This window comes from Chinchilla lanigera, unplaced genomic scaffold (genome assembly GCF_000276665.1).
Source record: "Chinchilla lanigera isolate Chin_1 unplaced genomic scaffold, ChiLan1.0 scaffold00041, whole genome shotgun sequence".
In the NCBI taxonomy this organism is placed as follows: domain Eukaryota; kingdom Metazoa; phylum Chordata; class Mammalia; order Rodentia; family Chinchillidae; genus Chinchilla; species Chinchilla lanigera.
Window position 1 is genome coordinate 16912388 of NW_004955442.1, and position 18196 is coordinate 16930583.

General features: G+C 49.5%; 2 protein-coding genes across 7 annotated transcripts in view; one reads left to right on the plus strand and one right to left on the minus strand.

The window, feature by feature from the left end:
- The window catches only part of Rgs11 (regulator of G-protein signaling 11), an 8791-nt gene extending 6406 nt beyond the window's left edge, over nucleotides 1-2385 (plus strand). For 4 of the 5 annotated variants that reach the window (XM_005391662.1, XM_005391663.1, XM_005391664.1 and 1 more), the window contains exons 16-17: nucleotides 1434-1516; nucleotides 1615-2385. In XM_005391662.1, coding sequence (XP_005391719.1) covers nucleotides 1434-1516; nucleotides 1615-1729 — 198 coding nt within the window. In that variant the 3' untranslated portion in view covers nucleotides 1730-2385. Of the gene's footprint in view, nucleotides 1-1433; nucleotides 1517-1614 lie in introns of those variants that run through there. The other variant, XM_005391666.1, reaches the window with a different exon arrangement.
- Nucleotides 2386-3242: 857 nt separating this feature from the next.
- The window catches only part of Itfg3 (integrin alpha FG-GAP repeat containing 3), a 35180-nt gene continuing 20226 nt past the window's right edge, over nucleotides 3243-18196 (minus strand). The window contains exons 2-13 of one of the 2 annotated variants that reach the window (XM_005391667.1): nucleotides 17386-17502; nucleotides 14058-14358; nucleotides 9170-9286; nucleotides 8444-8635; nucleotides 7283-7413; nucleotides 6742-6874; nucleotides 6146-6272; nucleotides 5687-5827; nucleotides 5276-5351; nucleotides 4925-5080; nucleotides 4366-4468; nucleotides 3243-4282 (exon numbers count right to left, since the gene is read on the minus strand). In XM_005391667.1, the coding sequence (XP_005391724.1) occupies nucleotides 4071-4282; nucleotides 4366-4468; nucleotides 4925-5080; nucleotides 5276-5351; nucleotides 5687-5827; nucleotides 6146-6272; nucleotides 6742-6874; nucleotides 7283-7413; nucleotides 8444-8635; nucleotides 9170-9286; nucleotides 14058-14325 (1656 nt within the window). In that variant the 5' untranslated portion in view covers nucleotides 14326-14358; nucleotides 17386-17502 and the 3' untranslated portion in view covers nucleotides 3243-4070. The remainder of the gene's footprint in view (nucleotides 4283-4365; nucleotides 4469-4924; nucleotides 5081-5275; nucleotides 5352-5686; nucleotides 5828-6145; nucleotides 6273-6741; nucleotides 6875-7282; nucleotides 7414-8443; nucleotides 8636-9169; nucleotides 9287-14057; nucleotides 14359-17385; nucleotides 17503-18196) is intronic. The other variant, XM_005391668.1, reaches the window with a different exon arrangement.

Consider the following 18196-nt stretch of genomic DNA (forward strand, 5'->3'; position numbering starts at 1 on the left):
TTTTTCTTTGAGATGAGTCTTGCTGTATTGTCCAGGCTGGCCATGAACTCCTGGGCTCAAGTGATCCTCCTACTTCAACTTCCCAGGTAGCAGTAGTTATAGGCCCAGGCCACTGTGTCCACCTTCTATTGTTACTTTTTAGTCTTTTTAAGACAGGGTTTTGCTGTGCAGCTCAGGCTGGCCTTGAACTTATCTGTAGCCCAGGCTGGCCTCAAAATCACAGCGATCCTCCTGCCTCAGCCTCCTGAGTGCTGGGGTTACAGACATGCACTACCATGCCCCGCTTTTCTTTTTTTGACTCCTTGTATATATCCAACCGGAGACTTTCCCTTGAGAGCTGAGGTGTGGTTAGGGTGACGCCACCACCTGGACACACACAGTCTTATTTCCCTTTCCTTTCAATGTCTGGGAATTACTTATTTAAATGTAAACTATCTACACAGTTTCCAAATGTAATATATAGAACAAGACACATGTAAATAAATCTAGCTTCTATCCCAGCTCTTCCACTGTATTCCCCTTTTCACTAACTTAACAATTAAGTGTTTTTTTTTTTTTCTTTTCTTTCTTTCTGACACTGGTGAAATACTTTATTTCTATTCTTTTGTAGTTCATTTTTTTGGTTGTTGTTGTTTCTGAGACAGTCTTGCTATGTAGTGCAGGCTGGCATTGAACTCACAGGCATGCACCACCATGCCTGGTTTTTATTTGTTTTTATTTTTTGTCTTTGTGAGACAGGGTCTCACCATGCAGTTCAGGCTGACCTTGAGCTCACTTTGTAACCCAGGCTGGTCTTGAACTCACAACAATCCTCCTGCCTCAGCCTCCCAAGTGCTGGGATTACAGGCGTGCACCACCACGTCCAGCCTGGTTTTTATTCTTATTTTTAAATTTTTTTTTCTCTTTTTGAGGCAGGCTTTCACTATGCAGTTCAGGTTGGCCTTGAGCTTATTTTGTAGCCCAGGCTGGTCTCAAACTTGCAACGATCCTCCTGCCTCAGCCTCCCAAGTGCTGGGATTACAGGCATGCGCCACCACGCCCGGCTACTCTTCTTTTAAGACATGAGCAATGATGGCTGCAGATTCCTTACCCTTAGCAACGTGCAGTTTCTCGCCACCTTGCTGTCTGTGTGGCTATGCATCCTTGCTCTCCCTCTGTAGAGGCACCCAGGTGTCTTGGCTCCCTTGTTGCCCCTGCTTTGGGGATCCTAGTTTGTACTCCATGTGTGAGCATTGTGTGTCCTGCCCCCCTCTGGCTGGCTATGGCCCCACTGATGCAAACAGTTCCTGGGTTATGTCTAACTTGGTCTGGCTGCTGCCAGCGCCCTTCTGCCGGGGACCCTTGTGGGCAGGAGCTCCCAGCAGTGCTCAGATGGGCCTGGCTGAGGGGTGAGGAGGTGGAAGGGGCCATGGGTTGGACACTGTCTCTTGCAGGACTCCTACCCTAGGTTCCTGAAGTCTGACATGTATAAGGGCCTGCTGGTGGAGGCTGTGATCCCACTGGAGACAAAGAGACGGTGAGCCTGGGCAGTGCCCTGTGCCTGTGAAGCAGTGGGTTCTGCAGGGAGGGGACAGGGCCCTCCAGCCACTTGCTTCAGCCCCTTCTTGCCCACAGAGTGTTCCCGTTTATGTGGAAGCGTCGGCACTCAAGCCCCAGCCCCGCTCTTCTCCCCACCTCTGGGGAACCTCCAGCCCCCAGCAGCGCTGCAGGTGGGGGTGGGGAGGGCTAGATGGACTCCTCTCATCATGCCTGGGCCCCGTGCGACTGCGGGGTCACCCTCTCCTGATGGCTGCTGAGCTCCCAGTATTGGCGTCCTAGTGCGTGCAGAGTCCAGCCTCTCTCTGCTTCTCCTTTTCCCTCCAATGAGGCTGCCCCTGCCTGGAGGGGAGGCTGAGCCAGGAAGTCCCAGGAAGCGGATTTCATTGGCCGAGTGTGGCCAGGCAGGATCTGTTACTGGCAGGACACAGATATGCAGGTCTCTGGGCAGCCTGCCCTGTCTAGGAGAGCTCCACCGGGGCTCTGGGGCCCTGGCCCTGCTGAAGCATTTGGAGCGGCTGCACACTCACTGGCAGCCTATGCCCAGGAGTCTCCCTCACTATGCATCCCACATACCCGTCCAGCACTGACCTGAGCTGCAGCTTCCCCACTGGATTCGTTCACGGACAGCTGCACCTTGTTGCCCTGACCACGAGGCTCCTGGTCCCTGCAGGGAAGTCTTTGCCGGAAGGCTGGCAGAGTCAGAGTCCAGTCCTCTCACCCACTGGCATTCCCCACTGTGTGTCCCCCATTCCTCCAGACTAGATGAAGTTACAGGCCAGCTTCTTTTGGGGTCTATCTCAACACAGGGCTGCTTCTGGCACAGAAATAAAAGACCCTTGTCCCTCACTCTGAGCCCATTCTGCTGCGGGTCCAGCTCGGGACCTATGTGTTCATGAGCATGTGTAGTTCATGCCTGGGTATGTGGTGCAACTGCTTGTGACCTATACAGGTAGTATATGTGCATGATGTGGGTGTACATGTGTGGTGTGAGCATGTGTGTGACTGAAGTGGCTGGGAGGGAAGGTCAACAGGCACAGTTCAGGTATGAAAGGCAGCCTCTGTGGAGGGCCCAGGCGTGCGGCTGAGCTGCAGGGATCCAGGCTCTGGAGCTTCAGGCTGGACTTCGTCTGCAGCCTTGGGGAGCCCAGTCAGCAGGCAGCAGCACTGTCCATTCAGGCAGGCCAAGGTGAACAGGGTGTAGGAGGCCAGCAAAGAGCAAGGGCACTGCCAAGGAGGCCTGGGGTTGCCAAGGGGCTCCTGGCACTATTTGGCATTGCCTGGTTCTGTTAAGCCCCTAGCCTGGCAGTCCCCAGGACCAAGTGGTCATGGGTACGTAGGTATTTATGGACAAGTCTAGGGGCCGAAGGCCACTGTTGGAAGAAGGGAAACCTCTGCCTGGCCTCTCAACTCTTGTAAAACAGGCTTCCTGTCCCCAGGAGCCACCAGACGGGAGACTCACTCTAAGGGTCTGAGTGCCTGGCCTGAGCCGCAGGGCTCCTCACAGTGGAGACCTGCCTGGAGGCTGTGAGGAGACTGCTGGGTGCTGTGTCTATGGGCAGGTATGAGTGGGGCACTCACCTTTTCACTTCCATCACCCTCAGCTGGAAGCCTAGCCCGAAAATTCCTGGTCACTACTGTAGTACTTTGTTCCATGGAGGCAGAGAGACAGGCAGGCAGACAGCAAGCAGGCTTGCACTTGGGGCTTTTCCAGACAGTGTAAAAATGTTTATTCTGGTATTTTCTGTGGTGACAGAGTCAGGCTGCTTTGCTACAAAGGTTGGGCTCTGGGCTGCGAAGGGCTGCTGCACATGGGGTGCAGCTGCCCCTGGGCCTCAGGAGCAAGAAGGCACAGAGGTGAGTCCTCCTGCATCAGTAAGCAGCACCAGGGTAGGGGCGGGGTGCTCACCATGCCAGGGCCACAGAGCCCTCCTTAGAGTCAGCAGATCCAGTGTGTAGTGAGGGCACCTGTGAGCTCTAGCGCCGGCTCTTCCCACTGGTCAGGGAGACCCCACACCCAAGCCCTGTTCCTCAACCAGCATGGGAGATATTCCCTCTGTTCTGGGAAGGGCTTGAGGCTGTGAGGCCTCAGGTACCCCCAGAGCTCACCACCCTCTGAGTTCATGATTCCTCGGGGATGGTGCAGAGGGCAGAACCAGGCAGGAAGAAGAGGGACACATGTGATGACCCTGGGGAGCAGCACGTCCCATAACAGTGGCTTTTCCGGTGGGAGGGAAGGTGGTGTGGCAGGGGCTCCTAGTGAGGGGGAGGAGCTACAGGCCTGAGCTCTGCCCAGCAAGACACAGGGAGGTAGCCTAGCCCGCACATAACCCCATGGGGCCCAGGATGTGACCGTGTGATGGCCGTGGTGTCCAGGGCTTCCCCACACAAGTCCCTGGGTATGACATACAAAGCCATGGCTCCCCAGGGGAGACTGCCACAAGGCTCAGTGTGGAGGCAGAGGGAAGGGTGGATGTCCCAGAAGGTTTCATTTCTACAGCTGGCATCTCTCCATGGGCTCCCACTGGCACCGCCTACACTTCACTCCGATACCGCAGCCAGGAGAACCTATCTCTGATGGCCTGGTCACTGTCTGGCCTGCCTTCACCCAGGTGGACCACTCTGCTGTCTGGGACAAGATCCCGCACCTTGTGCTTGACCACAGAGACCAGGCCAGGCATGTCCGAGCTTGTTGGGCCTGTCAGGAGGACGTAGGCAGCATGGCGGCTCGGCTCAAACAGGACCACTGTGGGGGACATACCATCAGCGTCTCTCAGGACCAGTCACAGCGGACCTGGGGTCAGGGAGATCAGGCCCAACTGTACTTACCATCAAAGGCCACGATGTTGGCGGAGATGTTGGCCAGCTCCAGCAGGACGCTGGGCAGGGTAGGGTGGAACATGTACAGACTGTGCTGGGCACCCTCGGGATCCTGGGGCAAGAACCAGCAATGAGTTTTGTGCTCTGCTATGCCAGGGCTGCAGCCATATGCCACTCAGCCTGCGACTCTCGCATCATCCCTGGCAATGCTTGGGTCAACCCATGGGCACTGCTGTTAGAACAACCATGCCTAGAGCTCTGTGCCCACAGATCCCACCTGGGGTCTCACAAACTTCCAGCCCCTCCTTCCCCAACCTAGTCCTGGTCCTTCTCAGTGTCCATCAGCATTGCCCCCTCACTGCTGTCCACCAATGCTCCTGGATCCCTTTCATGCATCCCCAAGGGGACCTCCCCAGGATACTTTCCCCTCAGTGTCACTACTGGGACCAGCTCTCACTCAGCTTCAATGGATCTGTGGTGGCCCAGCCATCAAAAGCTTCTGAGGACCCAAGCCTGGCCTCTCTGGCCACGGCTCCTGGCACAGGGGTGTTCCCTGAGTGCCCCATACCATCCCTCTGGTGCCAATCAATTCATGAAGGCCCCAGAAGAAGAAGGCTGAGCGGTGGTCTGCAGTTGGCAGGCTGGTGGATGGCGGGCCCCCGGGGAAGCTCGGGAGGGTCTGGCTCCACAGGATGGCCCCACTGTGGAGGTCCAGAAGCAGGATCTGGAGAGGGAAGGGACACTGTGGTTATCAGGACCTCAGGGCCTGCACAGGTACACACCCCAGCACACCATCACTATGGAAAGCCAGAAGCTATTGCCAGTTCTGAGGGCAGCAGCCTCAGGGCCACACCATATCTGCTTTCACAGCTGGTCCTCAGCTACAGGCAAGGGGGCACCTCCAGAGGAAACTGCCTACCTGTCTATCAATGCCAGTTCCGTTTTCAATGACCACAGCTGGGGTGTCTGGTTTATAGTGGCCAAGGATAGGTTTTCTAGAAAGAGATCAAGGAAAAGAGCTCACAGGGATCTCTGTAAAATGACTAAAATGAAGGAAATACCTGGTGACAGGGATACCACTCAGTCCTCAGTGGCCACCCCAAGACCAGGAGCTGATATCCATAACTAGCGGTTTCCCTGGGCCTTTATGGGTGGAGGCAACACCCAGGACAGGTGAGAAGACTCCAGCAGAATCTCACACCCCTCCAGCCCAGCGCCGCCTCATCTTCTTCACCAGCCAGTGGGATCTGCTGGGAGGTTGGGCAGGGGAACAGGTGCATCCATGCAAAGTCTGCAGCAACTGCATGGCTCTGGGACAAAAGCCCCATACCTCAGGACCTGCGCTGCGCCAAGGGTCCACCTGGGAGTCAGCTCCTGTCCATCCAGTAGCACACAGGCTTCTGAACTAACGAGGAGCACATCCTGGCCGGCCTTCCCTGGGACATTCATCAGGTATCGAACTGCTCCAGAGCTAGACAGGGGAGTGGGAGGGAAGAGCACAGGATCTTTGGGATGGGTCTTGCATCCAGGAAACCCATCTAGTTGGGGGCTGAGCCCTGTATTTCTCAGTGGGCCAGCCGGAAAATATAAACAGGACCTGGCTGTCTATGGGGATAAGCTCCAACAGGAGCCTTTCTCCTCAGTTTTGCTCAGTGTTTGCCCATTTCTCATATTTGACTGTAGGATGGCCTTGGAGTCCAGCAAGGCCCCAGTGTTCCTCGGCCTGCCTGGCTGTCCTGTGCTGCACAGACTGTGATCTGTGGGAAAGATCCCTGTGTCTCAGACTAACCTGGGCAGGAGCCTGTGGGTGGAGGCATTGAGTATGTTCTCCCAGTGGGGGTCACTCTTAAATGGGGCGTCTCTCCTGGTCACCTTCTCATAGAGATCCTTCAAAGAGCAGCCGCAGAGGGAGCTTGCTATTCAAAACAAGGAAGAGCCCACAGTCACCAGAGTCACGCTGTGCTCTGGGTCCAGGTGTACCCACCAGCCCCACTTCCAACAGCACGTAGTGCAGGTGCTTGGGGTCTGACTGTCAGTGAGTAACTGGTACTTCTAAAATACAGGCAGGAGCTGAGGCACCTCATAGGTGGTTGCTGCACACACTGCTTTTTCCATTGGTGCTAAGCTCACTTTCTTTTTTGTGGTGGTACTGGGTACTGAACTTAGGACCTTCATACTGAGCTACTACCCAGGCTATTTTGAGATCGGGTCTTGTTAAAATGCTAAATTGCCCAGGTTGGGCTTGAACTTAGAATCCTCCTGGCTCAGCCTCCCAGAATGCTGGGATTAAGGTGTGCACCACCACACCTGGCTTGAGCTTACCTTTTTAACCCAGTGCCACCATGAGAGGGAAGCCCGCCATGGGAAGGTGGTGGGAGAGCATACCACAGGGCAGGAGAATGTAGTGTGCACCCATCCTGGTGACATGAAGAAGGGGGCTGCTGTCTCCATCCATACTGAGGCTGCCTCTGTGGCCAATCTGGTGCCCAGTGCTGCCTGAATAGATGGACCCGCTGACCTACAATGAGGAAGAACAATAGGGAAGAAGGAAAGCTGGCCCATAGGAAGGAGGGTTTTTTAGGGTGAAGCCAAAGAAGGCAAAGTTCTCTTGCTTTGGGAAGAGTGCTGTGATAGACGATCTGTGCCTCTGCATGGCACAGCCTGCCTAGAGATGCAGGGCAGCCCTGGGCCTGTAGCCTCACCCAACACAGCAGCAGCACAAGTGAGAAGGGAACTCTGTGATTCTTGGGGAAGGCACACAAGCTCCTACAGAGATGGGGCCACCTCAGCACACTGGACTGTGGGCGTCAGGAACATGGTCTCAGACCTAAATTTTCTCTGGGCAGTGGACGTGAACAAGGAGGAGAGGAGAGGCTACTGGCAAGTGGCCTGGGAGATGTGGGAGGAGAGCTGCGCTGGTCTGCACCTCCTTTCCCTCTTGGGTGAGGATCAGCAGGTCTGGGGCACCATCACTGTCGATGTCAGGTACTTGGAGCAGAGGGCTCAGGATAGACGTGTTCCCACCAAAGCTGCTGGGATGGCTCCACAGGGTTTCCCCTAAAACCAAGCACACTGTCACTGCACACCGCTCCAAACCCCCTTCGCAGCAACTCATGTGGTTGTGTCCATCCTCAGGATGCCAGACCCACTGCACTCTCAGAAGCAGAAATGTGTGCAGGCAGTCTGCCAGTCCTTGTCAAAGGATGGACACAGCACTGCTGAACACACACATAGGCCCATGTGAGGCACCATGGCTGGCTACATGACAAAAGCTAAGAGGGTCCTTCCCGGGGCCTGTGGCTCTCCCTCATTTCGTGTCTGGGCTTTCAGCTGTGGGGCACCAAGCACAGGCTGCTCCAGAACACCGAGGGACCCTTCCCATCTCAGACGATGATACCCAACCTCCAGCACTACAGGATCCTGGAGACTCTGCCTCTGTGGGTCATAGGAATACAGTTCAGCACCAGGCAGATCACACCCAGAGTTGGGCCTACTGAGTACAGGCTCTGACAGGACACTAACCCATCCACATCTGTTTCCGGATTACTCCTCAATTCTTAAAATACTTCTAGCCTGTTCTTTATTTCCCTTCAAGTCTTAACACTACAATTTGTAAAAAAAATCCCCCAAAATAAAAAACTACAACTTGCAAGGAAAATGCCATTATCCATCAAGTTCTAGGCACAGAATTCCTTATGGCCTTGGTAAGGTGCCAAGGGCCTTCTCCAAGTCACCCACCATGACTTCTTCCCCCAGTGCTGAAATGCGCTATTCCCCTAAGGCTCAGAGACCTGATCCCGAGGCTGTCTGCGTATCCACAGGCCTGGACATCCCTTTATGCAGCCACCCTGCACCCTTCCTCCTCAGCTTGCCTCAGCTCCTCACCTCAGGGCAGGTGACCTCTGACTGCATTTACCCACAGCAATATGTGAACCTGAGGTGACGAGGCACAGATACAATGTGCCAGAGCAGCTGAGGGAGCTCGGGCATATGACTTTCAAGGGTCACATCTCCTCTGCAGGTCCCTACCCAGTCAGCCACCCTTGAGGCAGCACTCAGGGCTGACCCCCACAGCGAGAGCCCCCACCTGTGAACAGGCTGATGGCAAGGAAAGAGCCGGGTCTTCCCACAAGCACGCAGGCAGAGGACGTCTTACTGTCTGATGGCTGGGGCATGGTGCACTCCGCAAATGCCACATCTTGGACCACAGGCCTCTCCCAGAGCACACTGCCGTTAGCCCCTGACACAGCAGCCACAAAGGCACAGGGAGAGGAGAAGCCTGGAAGGGAGACCCACAGCTGCCTGTCAGACCACCTGCTGTTTCCCACTTGCTGCTGCCCTCATCACACCTTGCCCCAGCCCTGCCCCCTGACTCTGCCCATTTCCTTTTTCCTGCCCCTTAGCCCTCAGACTCCTGGGACTCTAGTGTTGGCTCCAAGCAGGGCAAGGGACCTGAGCCTGACTCCTGGCCTCTTCCCCGTCCTGCCAAGAAGGAGGAATGATGGGATGGTTTCCAGAACTACTATTTGCTTCCCTTAAACACCATAAGTACAGGCGAGTAATCCAGAGCAGAGATTCCAGAATTCCCACTATTTGTTTTGTTTTTTTTGGTTTGGTTTTTTTTCCGGTACCGGGAATCAAACTCATGACCTTGCACTTGCCAGGAAGGCGCTGTGCCGCTGAGCTAAATCCCTAGCCCCTCAGAATTGCCACTATTAACACCCCTCACACGCCATGAAAGGGAGCAGGTGAGCCGAAACAAAGATCCCTCTTCCTGCAGTGAGTCCCTCCTTCTTCAGATAAAATCAGTTACCTTCATCAGTGCAGGATCGGTTGAAACTGTTACTGCTGCTGGTACTTTTATAAAGAAAGACAATATCTTGGATCCTGTCCTTGTTTATGTCTTCCATGGCCAGAAAGTCATAGGTGACTGAAAAAGAAAGCCAGAGATTATGTTCCATGGGCCATGCCTGTCTACAAAAAGCTCAAGTCCGACAACATTATCCACTTCTCTGCCCTACGGAGTTTGATGCCATTTGAACCTGCCACTGTGAAGTCCCCCCAACAAGACCAGGGACTTTTCACTAGGTCAAGAAGTTTCCTCACACCTCTCCAGAAGTGCAGCAATTCTTCATGCACATGACAGGCTGGAAAGGTATCATCAGTGTTAACCTTCAGGAGAAATATCAAGACATCAGGTATCATGAGCGGCTGCTCTGAACACCTTCTGTTTTGAAGGAATCTTAGGCCCGTGTGGGTTCTCAACAGCCACACTCCATCTTCATTAGGGGCTCATGCTTTCTTTCACTCAAGGACTCAAATGATAAACTCTGCGCTTTCAAATAAAATCTTCACAGCATGGGACTTGTTAATTTCTTTGATATGACACCCAAAGCACAGGCAACAAAAGAAAAATAAATTGGATTTCATCAAAATTAATAACTTTCAGGCCTCAAAGACACCATGAAGAGAGTGAAAGCCCAGGTGTGGTGGCACATGCCTGTAATCCCACCACTCAGAAGGCTGAGGAAGGAGGACTGCCATGAGTTTGAGACTAGCCTAGGCTACATAGCATGTTTAAGATCAGTCTGAACAACATGTGAAACCTTGTCTCAAAAAAACAGACAAAGCCAGGTGTGGTGGTGCATGCCTGTAATCCCAGCACTCAGGAGGCCGAGGCGAGAGGATCGCTGCAAGTTTGAGGCCAGCCTGGGCTATATGAGTGAGCTCAAGGCCAGCCTGAACTGCAAAGCGAGACCCAAAAAACCCCAAAAAAACAAAAACAAAAAACCAACAAAATATTTGCAAATCATATATACCATATGAGACCAGTATCCAGAATATATCTCTTGTGACCCAATGATAAAACAACCCAGTTCAAAAATGGCAAAGGATTTAATATACATTTTTCCTAAGAAGATGTACAAATGACCAAAAAATACATGAAAAGACTGCACTTTGGTAGTCATTAGAGAAATGCAAATCAAAACCGCAAAGAACTATCACTTCAGACCCACTAGGATGGTTATTAGTCAAAAACAGAAACAGAAAACAAGTATTGCTTACAACTTCATACATTGCTGGTGGGAATGTAAAATGGTGCAGCTACTGTGAAAAAAGTCTAGCAGCTTCTCAAAACAGTTAAAAATAGAGCTAGCATAGCAACTGCCTGGCAAGCCTGAGGTCATGAGTTCGATTCTTGGTACCCAAAAAAAAAATAGAGCTAGCATGGGACCTAGCAATTTTACCATACCTACAAGAATCAAAACCAGGGATTCTGAGAGCTACCTGTACATCTATGTTCACTCAGCCTTTTTCACCACAGCCAAAAGGTGGAAGCAACCCTGCCCATCAACAGGTGAATGATAAACTGACGCTGCATGGTCAGCCTTCTATATTTATAGGTTCCACATCCACAGATCTGACCAATTTTAGATCAAAAAAATTAGAATTAAAAAATGCCCAAAACAAAACAAATTTTTAAAAAGTGTCTGCCCTAGACATATACAGATTCTCTTGCCTTGCTGTTATTCCTTGAACAATACAGTATAGCAACTATTTAAGCTCTTACATTGTATTAGGTGTCGTAAGTAGTCTGAAATGGTTTACAGCATAAAGGATACTGGGCTTAGGGGTATGTACCCATCAAGCCACCTACTCAGGAGGCTGAGGTAGGAGGCTCACTTGAGTTTAGGAATTTGAGGCTAGCCTGCGCAACACAGACACCATCTCAAGTAAATAAAGTATATAGGGTGATATGCATGGATCACAGTATGTAAATACTGTGTAACTTTATATGAGGGACACAAACGTCCTCAGATCATGTTACCCTTTGGGGTAAAGGTCCTGTAACCAGTAATATCACTTGGGTACTGAAGAATGACTGTACAGCCATACTAAGGAACATGGTTCAGCTATGCAAGGGAACAAAGCTCTGGTCCATGTGGCATAGATGAACCTTACATATTATATTAAGTGAAACTAGCCAGGCACTGGAGAACAAATATTATTTGATTCCACTTCTACGAGGTACCCTAGAGTAGGAAAATTGATAGGGACAGAAAGTAGATTCGAGGTTTCCAGAGGCTACCTGGAAACAGATGGAGAGTTCTTATTTATTGGGCAGAGTTTCTATCTGAGACAATAAAATTCTAGAAATGGTGGTGATGGTCACAGGGCACTGTAAATGTACTCAGCATCACTGAGCTGTGTACTTAGAAAAGGTTAAAATGCCTGGGCACAGTGCAGCATGTGTGAAATGCCAGCTGCTGAGGAGGCAGAGGGAGGAGGAACAAAAGTTTGAGAAAGCCTGGACTGTACAAAGAAACCCTGTCTCAAAACAAAAAACAAAAAATAAAACCCAGAAAAACTTATAGTTTAGTTTTTTCCTTTTTCAAATTTTCTTTCTCAACCATAAAAGTGTATATATATTTTGTTTGTTTGTTTGTTTTTCCCTGGTACCAGGAATCGAACTCACAACCTTGCACTTGCCAGGCAGAAGCTGTGCCACTGAGCTAAATCCCCAGCCCCTCAACCATAAAAGTATTGTTGACACCTTGCTTTCACCTAAGCTAACATTTTCTATGGATGTTTTTATATTATAATTCTTTCCTTCTCTTCCTCTCTCTCTCCCTTCCTCCCTTCCACCCTCTTTCTCTCTTTTTGTACTGCAGACTGAACCCAGGGCCTTCACACTAAGCTACATCCCTTGCTTTTTTTTTCTTTTTTGAGACAGGGTCTTGCTAAGTAACTCAATTGCCCAAGCTGGGCTTGAACGTGTGCTCCTTCTGCCTCTGTCTCTCAGAGTGCTGGGATTATAGGCGTGTACTACCAGGCCTGGCTTCTTTTGTTTTCAAAAAAGCCAGATGCTTCTACCCTCCTACTCTTCCTTTGTCCTCTTACTGATCCTCACGATGTGAGGGGAAGTGATTTCTTGATTTATGACTGATAGGATGGACTATCCAGAATATATGCACTGGTCAGAGGTGATATTGTCAAGAATACAGACTCTCAGCTTGTGGTGTCTGTGTTCCATCAGTCAAACTCCTTTCCCCAGAAAAGACACAAGTGGAAGAGTTGTAATCTCATCACTGTTATTATATAACTAGAGAAATAATAAGTGACTCATGTACTGGGGGAAAAAGTCAATTTGATGGCATTTGAATTACAATAAGGCCGGGCACATGCACAACTATAATCCCAGCACTCAGGAGGCTGAGGCAGGAGGATTGCTGCAAGTTTGAGACCAGCATGGGCTACATAGTGAGCTCAAGGCAGGCTTGAACTACATAGTGAAATCTTGTCTCAAAAGAAAAGAAAAGATAAAGCTGCAAAAAACAGTGGAACACATTCCCTTTGTTAAAATTAACCACTATGTTCTTAATAGAACTGACCCTAATTGAAGCTTCAATAAGAAATTCTCCGCCAAAAAAAAAATCTATCTATCTATCTATCTATCTATCTATCTATCTATCAATCAATCAAACGTAGGGCTGGGGATATAGCTCAGTGACATAAATGCCTGCCTGGCAAGTGCAAGGTCGTGAGTTTGATCCCTGGTAAGGCAAAAAAAAAAAAAAAAAAAAAAAAGAAATTCTCTTGATTCCATCAAAGAAGTCTGTGCAAAAAAACACAGTAAGAACTCAGTTCATGAATGCTTCTGTTTTTTTGTTTGTTTGTTTGTTTGTTTGTTTTGTCTTTTTGAGATAGGGTCTCTCTATACAGTTCAGGCTAGCCTCGAACTCTAAACGATCCTCCTGCCTCAGCTTCCTGAGTGCTGGGATTACAAGCATGCGCCACCATGCCCAGCTAAATGCTTCTGTCTGTGAATAATTTGTTTTGCAAACAAAAGCATTTGGCAAAATTTTGCTTCCATTCGTAAACTCCCTATCAGGTGACAAACATGACCACGGCCACCTTCCCCATATAAACACAAACTCAGCCATCTTCCCCAAAAGCATAAAACAAATTAAGTTCATAAACTGAGGCACACTGTACTCTGAGAACATCAGCTCTCCCACCCCTGGACGTGCCTGTAGATGTTGCTCATCTGGAGGAGGCTAACTCAGCTGCTTTTTTTTGGAGGGGGGGTCTTTTTTGAAACAGAGTCTTGCTATGCAGTTCAGGCTGGCCTTGAGCTCACTTTATAGCCCAGGCTGGTCTCGAACCTGCAACGATCCTCCTGCCTCAGCCTCCCGAGTGCTGGGATTATAGGTGTGCGCCACCACGCCTGGCTCAGCTGTTTTTCATAAAGGCCACTTTATGGTACAGAAATTAATGTCCTTTCCCTTAGCTGGAGCAGCTCAGGAAGACAGGAGTACCCTGCCTGCTGCATAGTTTTTTGTGTTTTTTTTTTGTTTTTGTTTTGTTTTTTCTGGTACCGGGAATCAAACTCACGATCTCGCGCTAGCCAGGCAAGCGCTATGCCACTGAGCTAAACCCTCAGCCCCACCACCCCCCCGCTGCATAGTTTTCACATTTTATGACAATCGTTCTCAATTTTAATCAATTTTCTTTAGTAAGAAAAGTAATCAAGTGTTAACCACATGTGCTTGTTTCCCAACCAGGGTGCAGCTTTACTCATAGGCTGCTTGGTGGCTCCTTGAAGAGCTGGTGGCCACTCAAGGTGGACTCACAGACATGCAATGCTGCTCCCCAAAGGACCTGGAGCCTCCCTGGGAGGAGGGTCCCCAAAGGCTCACCTGCTGCATTGTAATCGATCCTCCACATGCTCTGTGACACTGGTCGGTCTGGACATGGGATAATGAAGGAGACCACAAACACCACCAAAAGGCAGATAAACAAAGAAAGAAAAAATGCCACTGTTCGGCATCGGGAGAGCCGGGACTGTCCAGATGCGCTTTTTAAGTTATCTTCATTTTTAATCCTGTTTCCAAGATTTTCCTGTGATTTTTTGTCTTCATTCTTCAAGGGGTGGATTTCAGCTTCTAAATCCTTGTTGTCCGTCATCCTGGGCACATTCCAAAGTTTAACTCCCGGTGACTGCTCAGATAAAACAAGAGATAGTTAAGGTGAAGGCTGGTGGTACCACAGCAGAAAGCCCCTCTAAGGGGCTGGGGATTTAGCCCAGTGGCACAGCACCTGGCTGGCAAGCGCAAGGTCACGAATTTGATTCCTGGTGCCAGAAAAAAACCAAAAAGAAAAAAATAAAAGGAAAGCCCCCCTGTGGCAGGGGGGCTTCTCCTTTTCACATTCTTTTAGGAGCTCAGTTGCAGCTGTAGGCCAGCAGCCCAAGAAATAAAAGCAACATGAATGTTTTGCGTGTTAAGTCTTTACAGAATCTATTTAAGAAGTTCTCTCATATAGAAAGAAAGCTGCACAAGTTGGTTGCACAGAACTAGTAGGCAGGAGGTTCACCAGGGCCTGCTGTGGATGGAGCCAATCGTAACAAAGACCACACATTAAACATTAACCAAGCTTCATCTACCCGATCAGTCTCTCAGACAGATACAAAAGAACCCAGGTGAGAATTTGGTGAAACTGATATTTTCACACATGGACTTCCTAGAATGCCAGTCTCCAAGTTCAAGAAACTTTTTTTTTTTTTTTTAAAGATAAGTTTCACTATGTAATCCAGGCTGGCCTCAAACTTGCAATGTAGCCCAGGCTGGTCTTGAACTGTCAATCCCCTTGCTTTAACCTCCTGAGTGCTAGGATTAATCATGGACCACCATGGTTGGCTTAAAGAATCTTCCATTCTCCCACCAACTCCATGAACAACAAGAGATTGAACCCAGAGCCCTCACTCTAAGCTACATCCCCAGGCCTTTTTTATTTTGAGGCAGGGCCTTGCTAAATCACTACATTGCTCAGGCGGGGCTCACTTGCAATCCTCCTGCCTCAACCTCTCAGAGTACTATGATCACAGGCTTGTGCCACCATGCCTGGTTTCAATTTTTTTTTTTTTTCTTTTTTTTTGAGATGAGTCTTGCTCTGTAACTCAGGCTGGCCTGGAACTTGATATGTAGCCCTTGAACTCTCAGCAATCCTCCTTGCCTCAGCCTCCTGAGTGATGGGACTTATAGGTGTGTGTCACCATGTCTGGCTTCAAAGAATTTTAAAATAGACCCCAGAGCCATAGTCTTGCTCCTACAGTGACCTAGGACAGTGACTGGATTTGACTGTGCCTGCTTCCTTATCTGTATAAGGAATGCAATATCCACTCAGGAGATTGTTTTAGGAGTTAAACTGTGCATATAAAGAGCTTATAATAGTATCTGGCACACAGTATACACTGGAACACTAGCTCATTATAACTAAGATAAGAATGTTCAGGCAGAAGTCACGTGCAGGACAGTGGGGAGCCATGTGGAATGCACACAGGTGTGTGACAACTCAGTCCTGCAGCGGAGGGAAGAGCATGCTCTCTCCTTGCCAAGCCCCTTTCTGCCATTGGACCATGGGTGGAAGTGGTAGGAAACGTGTAGCAGCCACCTCAGAAACCAAAATGGAAGCTGGAAAGCCACAACACAGAAAGAGTGTGGCTCCGTGATATCTGCAAACCACCACTTCAATTCTTAGTTGTTTCTGCTGTGTTAGGTGAGACAGAAACAGATTTCTGTCTTGCATAAGTCAAGACATTATTTTGGTTCTTTTAAGTGGCCAAATAGCTGTCCTAACACAAATCACCTGGAGAGGACAGCAGGGATCATGTGGATCTGAGTCAGTTGTAACCTTTACTTACTCAAAAAAGAAGTCAGCAGCCCATGGCTCAAGGGTAGGAATGGATAAGGCAGAGGGCAGACAGAAGTGGCCACCAGAGGGCATGGCTGCTGCTGTACCAGCTCCCCATGGGTATGATCAGGAAGATGGTGCTAGACAAGACTGGTTTTTTTTGTTTTGTTTTTTTGAGACTGGGTCTCACTATGCAGTTCAGGCTGGCTGTGAACTTACTATATAGTCCAGGCTGGCCTCAAACTCATGGCAATCCTCCTGCCTTAGTCTCCCAAGTGCTGGGATTATAGGCATGTGCCACACAGCCAGCTCTTTTTTGTTTTCAACTTTTCACTTTTAAACTGTAACTCTTTTTCTTTTTCTTTCTTTCTCTTTTTTTTTTTTGTCTTTTTGAGACAGGGTCTCGCTATGCAGTTCAGGCTGGCTTTGAGCTCACTTTGTAGCCCAGGTTGGTCTGGAACTTGCAATGATCCTCCTGCCTCAGCTGGGATTACAGGCATGTGCCACCACTGTTATGTATGTTTCAATCACAATTGAAAAAGCAGTTCTCCTTACTGCTGAGGCATGAGTTTTAACATCGTGGAGGTCAGGAAAGGTGTGCCTATCAAAGTAATGAGTTGGACACAAGGAAAATCAAACAGTGAGTCATGCCCAAGGACCTTACTAAGCCCAAACGTTGAAATGGGGGTGGGAAGGTGTGACTAGGGATGTCTGGAAAAGGTAACTGGGGGAAAAGCCAGAAGTGGGGCCTGCAGTGGGCCAACAGCAGTGGGGTGCTGTGCCAATGCCTGGAATCGTAGAGCTGTTCACTCAGCAAATGTAGCCACCATATTCCTGAGGAATGGATGTTTGAAATGTTTAAAGAATGATCTCTGTTGTTTTTGTTTTTGCTTTTTTTCCGGTACCAGGAATCAAACTCACGACCTTGCGCTTGCCAGGCAGGTGCTGTGCCACTGAGCTAAATCCCCAGCCCCTGATCTCTGTTGTTGAAAGAAAGAAAACTGAATGAAAAAATGATACTAAAACTCTAATTTCTATCTTTAAAGTACTACTGCCCACCTGTGACCCCTGCGCTCTAGGAAGCTGTGGGGAAGAGGATCACAATTCATGCCCGGCCTGGGAAACTTGGTAACTTAGGAGCTGAGGCAGGAGGATCGCTGTGAGTTCAAGGCCAGCCTGGATTACATTGTGAGTTCAAGGCCAGCCTGAACTATATAGTGAAACCTTATCTCAAAAAACCAAACAAAAACCCCCTCAAAACCAAGCAAGAACAAAGAGGTACTGCTCAAAAAGACCCAGGAGTCTACCCTACCAGCCCGTATGTGCTAGACCTACCTGTTTGAGGGGGTTGTACCTGGAGGATGTGTTCAACAGCAGATCTTGCCCAGTAGCTGGTGCATCTGATCACTAGGCTTGGACAGAAGGGTTGTGTCTTCATAAACCCAGGCAGATCTAGGGGGATCATAAAACGATTGACAAATGCATCTCAGGCCCCTGTGAACATGTCAGGCCCTGCCACAGTCATAATTATCAGCTTTGGCTCTGCATTAGAACTGCTTGAATGCTTTTACAATATGATCAACTAAATCAGTCTCTCTGGGTGGGGGTCCTTGGCAGGACAGCGCTTAACACTCTTCCTGAGATTCCTCAGGTCCAGCCAAGTGGAGACTCGTTGGCCAACAATCTGCCCTCCTCTGATCATCCCGTCAGAGGCTGAGTGAGTCACCTGGCTCTGGAAGCAGGGAATCTTTCTCTCCACTGCCAGCCTGGAGACAGCACAGGAGAGGGAGGAAGAAGCTCACTCTCCTCCAGTCAGGACACAAAAAGCTGCATTCTGGGTTTTCTCTTCCTTGGAATTGTCAGCAAGCTTAGTTATTCCAAGTACAGACCTCAAGCTCCTTCAAACTGCTCCTTGTCTTAATCATGCTACTAATTCTTTTTTAGACAGGGTTTTGTTATGTAGTTCAGGCTGGCTTGGAACTCACAGTAATCCTCCTGCCTCAGTCTGGTGTCATGCTACTAGTTCTTATAACCTCTCCCAGAAAAACTTTTCCCGGGACAGCATGAGTTCAAGAAGGATACTTTTTATTATTTTTAAATTTTATTTTATTTTTGTCTTTTTGAGACTGGGTCTCGCTATGCAGTT